We start from the raw sequence: 8484 nt of genomic DNA, 5'->3' as shown, positions 1-8484 counted from the left end.
TGAAGCTGGAAACAGGGAGAGAGAGTCAGACAGACTCCCGCATGCGCCCGACCGGGATCCACCCGGCACGCCCACCAGGGGCGGTGCTCTGCCCACCAGGGGGCGATGCTCTGCCCATCCTGGGCGTCGCCATATTGCGACCAGAGCCACTCTAGCGCCTGAGGCAGAGGCCACAGAGCCATGCCCAGCGCCCGGGCCATCTCTGCTCCAATGGAGCCTTGGCTGCGGGAGGGGAAGAGAGAGACAGAGAGGAAAGCGCGGCGGAGGGGTGGAGAAGCAAATGGGCGCTTCTCCTGTGTGCCCTGGCCGGGAATCGAACCCGGGTCCTCCGCACGCTAGGCCGACGCTCTACCGCTGAGCCAACCGGCCAGGGCTTGTTTTGGTTGTTTTAAGGGATATTTGCCTTAGGTTACTTCTATGATTTACTGAACATTTTCACTAGCCAACACTTTATTCTAGACGGAGAATGAGTTATAGCATATTTAAGGTACAGCTTTTAATTTGAAACTAGTTTAGGAACATTACTGTAGGAGGTAGGAGCTGAAACATGGGGGGAGATATATTGATAAATAACTCTGTGTTTATCCCATAAATGACACGCATATGCCCTCTGCCCTGAGCACGCGGGGTCCCGGGCTCACAGTCGGTGCAGCCTGGCGTCTCAAATCAATGGAGGCACCTCAGGGTTATCTTCAAAGTCCGGATCGCCCCCACTTGGTGGCACTTCGGGTTCAGGTTGGACTCTTCTGGGCATGTGCTTCTTCCCTTGAACTATGTTAGCCACGTCGGGGAAGGAGTGCTTGCTAGGATCCACTTCGAGCTTCTCAGTTTGCTTGCTTCTAGAACAACAAAAGAGGCCAAAGGAGATTGATACTGCATTTAAGATTAAATTCCAAACAGTTTCAACTCACCCATTCATTTATTCAACAAACATTGGCAAGTGCTATCGCTGGAGCATAGACAAAAAATAAGAGTCTGTGCCTGTTCTAGGTCGCTGCGCACCTTGTAGACGCAGGAGCGTCCCCCGTGGAGCGAGTGATCACGTGCTCCAAGGTGCCCGCGGGGGAGGGGCGGGCTGGTAAGAGGTCTGCTTCCCGAGGTCACAGCCCGCAGCCAGGGTCCTCAGGGAATCACTCGGCAGGGCTCACGCCTGAATGTAGCTCCTCAGCCTGCTGGACCCTGCTGCCTCAGACCGTCCCCGCTGCCCTGGGGTGGCAGGAGCGTTTACACTCCGAGTTCAGGGGCACAGCGGAGCTCAGCCCGGCGGTCTCCCCTCCCACTCCCACGGTGAGCTGCTCCCGCCGCCCGCGCCCGGGGCCCTCGGCAGGGGAACCCACTCCTGCGCTCGCACGCGGCACCCTCAGCTACGGGGAAACAGACGAGAAGCCCCGCGGGCCAGTATCCCCGTCACCACAGTCGTAGAAACTCGCGATAACATGGGTCGCTCTCAGGCATTCTGGCTTCCACAGCTGGGCCCGGGAATCGGTACTTATATAAAGGTCCCTCAGTGATTTTATTGATCAAGCTAATTTCAAAGCACCACACCGTTTATCCAGTCAGTTATTCGACAGATACATATGAAGTGCCTACTACAGTCTGTGAAATCAGGTTCCCTGGTAACCACACCCAATAGGTAGAAGAGTGCTCTAATCTAAACGTTATCACGTTGCCATGGCATTGTCTCATCGTTGGTCTGGGTCCCTACCAGACTGACATCTTTGAAACAGAAAATGTTGTCTTTTTCATCTTGTATCTTTGGCATAGGGCTTTACTGAATAAATGCTTATTGAATAAATTTTTTTAAAACCGTGACAGCCTAACCACTATGCTGTATACCAGAAACTAATTCAAAATAATATTGAATGTAAACCGTAATGAAAAAGTAAACTTTTAAAAAGGAAAAAAATATATATATCATTATACTATGTGGGAAAATGAAATTAAATGAGAAGTTATCTGTGACCTGAAGAAAATCACAGTCGGTCTAATCCAGGCGCTCCTCAGACCAGTTTCATCACGCAGGGGACACAATCTCTTGGGGGAAGGGCAGGTAGACTGTCTTTGGAAAGTGTGAATGCTCTCTTGCCCTTGAAGTCTTCCCTTCAGTTCTGCAATCTGCTCAGCCCTGGAAAGCATCTGAGTTTGATTCCCCTCGGTATTTCAACTAAACCACACAAACCTGCTGTAGAAAGACACAAAGGATGCAAACAGTATCAAGTAACATATTCTGAAGACCCAGAGTGTATCCTACCAACTAGTCAGGAAGCTCTCGTTTTCAAAGACCGACACACAGTCATCATTAAATAGAGTCTTACTTGTTAATTACTTTATCCTTATTTAAAAGGCTATGATATCACTGGCTTAATTAAGTAAATATCCAAATTCATCGACTATAATTACATTGCCCTTGACTTGGAGGAATGGCAGCCCCCCACCCCCACCCCAGCGGGTCTCCTGGGCCCCACTCACGGACCGCGGTAATAAAGCGCGAGCAGGCGGGGGCACCGTTACCGGCAGTGCCCCTGCCTCCGGGGCCTGACGGGTAATTGGCAAGCAGGACTTTAATTACTCCTGAAGCTCTGGGTAACACACAGTGAGTGGCCAGGCCTGGGCCGGAGGGTCTCGCTAATCCCCCAAATAAGAGGGGAGGGCTTCTCCCCAGGCTGCCCAATTTGGGAGTCGGAGGCCTGAGCCCAGGCTCCCGGTGCGGTGTGACCCAGCCCTGGCGGCCAGAACCACGACCTCTGGAGTCCCGTGGGTATAACTGGGAGACAGAAGGAATACGCTAATTACCACAAAGGGAAGCAAAAGTATTACTATGCGTAAAACACATCAAAGATTGACTCCTTCTGTTAAAGGACAGAAGACCTTTATTCCAGTAAGATGGTGGGCTGGCATATTTGGCTCAAAGACACCCATTTCCAGCTGAAAATTTTCTTTTTTTATGAATTGATTTTATTGGGGGTGACACCGCATAACATAATTATACAGGTTTGTACAACACATCTCTGTATGCCATATTATGTGTTCACCCCCACCCCCACCCCCACCCCCGTTCAGGTCTTACCTCATCACATCTACCCCGCCTGTGCCCTCCCTCACCTCCTTTCCCCTGAGATCACTGAGCACCTGACAGATAACGAGGAATGACCTCGGTCGGGATTTAGTGAATGGAGGGACCCAGACAGCGACGTGGACCCTGAAGCACCTTTGCCCCGAGGGCATTTTCTCAGCCCCTGAAGCTGTGTTTTTGGTCATGCTGAGTGTCTGGAGTGGGGGACAGAGATGAGGGCCCTGAGCATGCCAGGTGGGCAGTCTCACAGGGTGCCCTCCCCCAGGCAGGGTGGGTCCCAAGGGGAGGAAGAGTGAGTAAGAAGTAAGCCCACACTGCCCACCTCCTCAGAGGGCTGTGAGGACAGTTGTCCTGGGGACAGGCGAGCTGGGGGGTCAGCACAAGCGGATGCCTGCATGAGTTCCTAGCAGCTGGTGGTTACACACCCTCAGCCTTGAACTTAGGGTGAAGTGGTTCCACCCTAAGTTCTTAGGGTCTACCCCAAAGCACCTGCTGAGGCTTCCAGGCTGAGTACCTCCTAGTCCTCCAAGAGGCCCCCAAACTATTTTCTAAGCAATGGAGCAGCTCACAGTAAACGGTGATTGTCAAGTTTATAGGGAGGGCGGAAGACCCAGACTGGCCAGCACAATACCGGAGGAGAACAGAGTTGGAAGACTGATACTCCCCAATTCAACTCAAAGACTTATTATAAAGCTGCAGTAATCGAGATAGTATGTGGTATTGGCAAAAGAATTTTTAAAAAAATAGGTAAAAGGGATAAAATAGAGTCCAGAAATAGAATTCCATAAATCTAGTCAATCGATCTTTGACCAAAGAGCAAAGGAAATAATACAATGGAGCAAAGACAGTCTCTCCAAGAAGTGGTTCTGGAACAACGGGCAAAAGAGAATCTAGACACAGATCTTACAAACTTCCCAGAAACTAATTCAAAAATCGTCGACCTAAACATAACATGCAAAACTATCAAACTCCTAGGTGATAATATCGGAGAAAACCTGGGGTATGGCGATGATATTTTTAGATATAACACCAAGGACAGGTCCACGAAAGGAGTAAGTGACCACTGGACTTCATTAGAACGAAAAATATCTGCTCTGTAAAAGTTAATCTTGGGAGAATGACAGAGACAAGCCACAGACTGGGAGAAAATATTTACAAAAGACATCTGATAAAAGACTATTAGCCCAAATATACAAACAAATCATAAAACTCAACAATAAGAAAGCAAACAACGTGATTGGAAGAGAGGGCAAAGACCCCCACAGAGACCTCACCAGGGAAGGTGCACACTGGCAACAGACATATGAGAAGATGCTCCACACCATATGTCACCAGGGAAATGCAAATTAAAACAAGGAGATCTGACACACTCATTACAATGGCCCAGCTCCAGAACGCTGACCACAGCAGAGGCCGGAGGACATGGAGCCACAGCCACGGGGACGCTCCCTCACTGCTGGTGGGAAAGCACAGTGGTGCGGCCGCTCTGGGAGACAGCGTGGCGGTCCCTTACAAAACTAGACATACTCTCGTGATTCAATCCAGCAATCACACTCCTCGGTGCTTATCCGAAGGAGTTGAAAACTTATGTCCCCACAAAACTGCGCATGATGTTTATAGCAGCTTTATTCACAATTGCCAAAACCTGGAAGCAGCCAAGATGTCCTTCAGTAGCTGATGGATAAATAAACTGCGGTCCATCCAGACAACGGAATATTATTCAGTGCTAAAAAATGCACCATCAAATCATGGGAAGACATGGAGGGACCTTAAATGCATGTTACTAAGTGAAACCAATCCGAAAAGGCTACATCCTGTATGATACCAACCACATAACATTCTGGAAGAGGCAACACTGCGGAGACAGTAGAAAGATCAGCAGTTGCCATGGTTGCATGGCTGGAAGGAGAGAGGGTTGAACAGGCAGAGCACGTCCGCCTAAAGTCAACTACCGACCCTGGGTGATAACGATGTGTCAGTGTAGGCTCACGGATTGTAGCGGACGTACCCCTCAGCTGGGGGCGTTGATAATGGGGCAGGCTGTGCGTGAGAGGGGCCCTGGGTGTATGGGAAATCCCTGTACTTTCCCACTCAATCTCGCTATAAAGCATAGACTGCTCCTGAGAAGACAGTGTATTTAAACAACAACGAAAAAGGCAGCACGAAGAGAGGAAGAAGGCAAGTCCAAGAATGCACCGGGTTTTATAATCCTGGTTCCACCACGCACTTAGCGACTTTGTGATCTTGGGCAAACGAGTCAGGATCTTTGACCCTCAGAATGTTTGGAATAACAGGATTTATCCTGCCGTTGTTTGGAAGATCAAGGGTAAGGTTATGCCCGGCATCACATGGCGCAGGTAGGCACGCGATACTCAAACTCGTTTGTCAGGAAGTTGTGTGTCTTCCTTCACTGTACAGGGTCACAGGACCACCACGGTCCGCTGAATCGGTCACCTTCCCCCCAAAGCACGAATCCCACCCAGACTGGATGAGCGACACACCCTGTTCTGCTGGCTTTTCTGTCTCCCCCACTCGGTCGCCAGAGCACGAGGAATGGCTGCGGGAGGGTCCAGGGCTCCCCGTTGCCCTGGTCCATCAGCAGCCCGCTCCACCCTCCACCGACCCACCGGCCCTCCCTCCCTCCCTCCCTCCCTCCCGTGTGCAGCCTTGGGGCAGCTGTCCAGTTAATGGGCTCACGCAGTCAGAGGCCGAGGAAACGGAGGTGATCAAGTCCGCCAGTGACTCAGGGGCACCACAAACAGCCTTCACATAGAAAGATGTATCATGTGTGGTCATGAGGCGATCATTTCCTATTAGTAAAGATGAACAAGGAAAGCTCTCCAAAAGAAACAGAGGAGGAGCTACTGGGCAGAGACGGTGCAGAGACATCTCGAGTCGCCAGGTGGACTCCCAGTGACGCCGGTTGGCCTGGGGTCCGAACACTGGCTCCCAGTTGCTCACAATGACAGGGCTTCCCCTCCGCGATCCCTCAAGTTAGATTCAGATATTCCCATACGCTGACGCTGCTGGGGCTAGTTAGGACCGTGAGTATGCATGATAGCCACACTACCCTCGCACCTCTGTACACCATGCGTGTCTGACACGGACACCACCACACTGGGAAACACGAGTGGATTTCCAAGGTTAGAAATAGCTTCCCCACTTGCCAGTGGGAATTCACTCCCATACCTGTTCAGACAAGCCCCGTGTTCGAAAATCCCTGCAGAACGCTGACAGTTGTTTTTGAATAGGCAAGCGCCTGTGTGCATTATGCAAGACATAAATATAGGTCTCGTTCAGGTATTTTTATAATGATACTTCTAGCATATACAATTTGTATCACAAAGATAGTTTGCCTGGGTTCGAAATAGATTTTGCCATCTGGATGGTAAGAGTCTGAAAATCATGACAAGGAGAAGGAGAGCTGAAAGAACTGGGATGTTCATTTAAAGGAAGACTAGAGGAATAATGAGAGCTTTGTCTAAGATGGAGTCACTGCTTATGGGCGGAGGGGCTTTGTTCTAAGGGTCTTCAGGGGGCAGAGCTGGACTCTTCCCTGAGGAATCAGAGAGGTTTTCTAACACCAAGAAAGACTCAGAATGGGGTGAATATTCTCTCAAGAGGGCAGAGGTCCTGGTGGGAATCGAAGTGTAAGCAAAGCAAGAAGATGACCTATGATGAGGAGGCTGACAGGAGTAGCATTTACGGAGTGCCATGTGGGTCATAAAAGCCACGCGGTGTGCGCAGCATTCTGAACAGGGCTCAGGGCTCAGCAGTTGTCCCAACATGTCCTGGCGACACAGCCTTCGACCATTCTAAACTTCTCTTTCCCTCGTCTTCCCCATCTGTAAACTGAGGATAAGCATGGTGCGGGCTAAATGTGTGGATGTGGGCAGAGCGCCCAAAAGACTGCCCGAGGCAAAGCCAGGGCTCGGGACATGTCAGCACCATTGGTGTGATGTCACCACCCATATCATCACAAGAAAGGAGGAGCTGGATGCACACAGATCTGTTCTTAGGGACCAAGAGCCTTGCAAACCGAGAATGAATGCGTATTCATGGGGTGAATCACTTTAAAACTTTAAGTAATTGTGTCTTTTTGGGAGCTGCACCTAGCCACCGATGACAATGACGAGAACAAGGTAATAGAGAGAGATAGACGGCCTGGGAGGTGGTACCTTTTGTTTGCGTGCTCTCTGCTGCTGTCGGGGTTAGTCATTCCGGGCTTGGGTGTTCGTTGGCTGCCCGTGATCACTTCTCCCACCTAAAAAAAAGACACAACACACACTAAGTGGTACATTAGTCTCTGATGTGTCTTCAAAAATATTACATATGTATTTTTAAGACGCTAAAGTGTTTCAATTTTCACAATATAGTCCATGTGTGTCATGAAAGGTTATGTCACAAATTACATGTTTACAATCGTCTTGCAAAGCTCCATTTTCATTTTCATTCGCCAAAGGGCAAGCTGGGAGATTTGGTGAATTAATTCACTGAATAATGGCTTTGCTGCAGAGCCAGCAACATGCCAGACACTTTTTGGAGAGCTGGGGGTACAGATGTGACGGGCACGGTGGCTCCGGGTGCTCCCTGGGACCGTGCCGCCGAAGGCACTCTGGGCTGGGAGCTTGAACCCCTCCCTCAGCTCACTGGGCGCTGGCCTCTCCCTCTGTGAGGTGGAGGAATTCGCTGTGATCTCGAAGGTCCCTTCTGGGTCTGAAACACTCTGTCATTTTACCACTTCTTTGAAGCTAAATAACCTCAATGCCAAGCACGTGGGGTCTCCATTAAGAAAAATGATCATTTTGGCTCAACAAACGTCCAGGAGAGACCATGCAGGAAGGAAGGGTGTGGGGACAGAGAACGTGCGAGGACCTGTCGGCCCGGCCACACGCCGGGCACCTGCTGCCCAGGCCAGTGGGGTGTGTCACATACTTCGCTTACTGAGCCGCCCACCTGCCAATGTTCCCCTGAGACAGGGATTACTTAGAGGAGAGGAGGAACAGGAAAACTCCTCACCTCGTGTTGTCCTGGTCCACTGACCAAGGTGGGGGCTTCTTCCCTTTGTTCTCAAGGGAGAGACAGACCCGGAGTGTGTGTGGGGGAGGTCCATTCCTCTGTCCACCCGTTTCAGCAACTTCTCTTTGCTGGGGAAACGCTTCGTGACGGGCCACACCTCCCTGGCGGGAGGGTCACTCCTGACCACTGAGGGACACCTGTCAGCCTTCTCTGCTCCGCCTGGGACTCGATGTGGCACCCAGCAGTGGTCAGATCCGTAAAGCCGACGAAGGACAGAGACGAGGCTTGGGCACCGAGGGCTCCCGTCTGCTGGCGCGGGCAAGCACGCCAGACTCGCCATCCGCCTTTGGGAAGGGAGTGAGGAGTCCCAAGTCTACAGCAGGTCCTCCCAT

The 8484-nt window shown here is 50.8% G+C and overlaps 1 protein-coding gene across 3 annotated transcripts in view; it reads right to left on the bottom strand.

The window, feature by feature from the left end:
- Window positions 1-388: 388 nt before the first annotated feature.
- Window positions 389-8484, bottom strand: part of DNAAF11 (dynein axonemal assembly factor 11) — a 56831-nt gene continuing 48735 nt past the window's right edge. For all 3 annotated transcript variants that reach the window (XM_066264616.1, XM_066264618.1, XM_066264619.1), the window contains 2 exons: window positions 7252-7337; window positions 389-839 (listed from right to left, as the gene is read on the bottom strand). In XM_066264616.1, coding sequence (XP_066120713.1) covers window positions 662-839; window positions 7252-7337 — 264 coding nt within the window. In that variant the 3' untranslated portion in view covers window positions 389-661. The remainder of the gene's footprint in view (window positions 840-7251; window positions 7338-8484) is intronic.

The sequence above is a fragment of the Saccopteryx bilineata genome, chromosome 3, assembly GCF_036850765.1.
Source record: "Saccopteryx bilineata isolate mSacBil1 chromosome 3, mSacBil1_pri_phased_curated, whole genome shotgun sequence".
In the NCBI taxonomy this organism is placed as follows: Eukaryota; Metazoa; Chordata; class Mammalia; order Chiroptera; family Emballonuridae; genus Saccopteryx; species Saccopteryx bilineata.
This window is presented reverse-complemented; position numbering and strand designations above follow the sequence as displayed.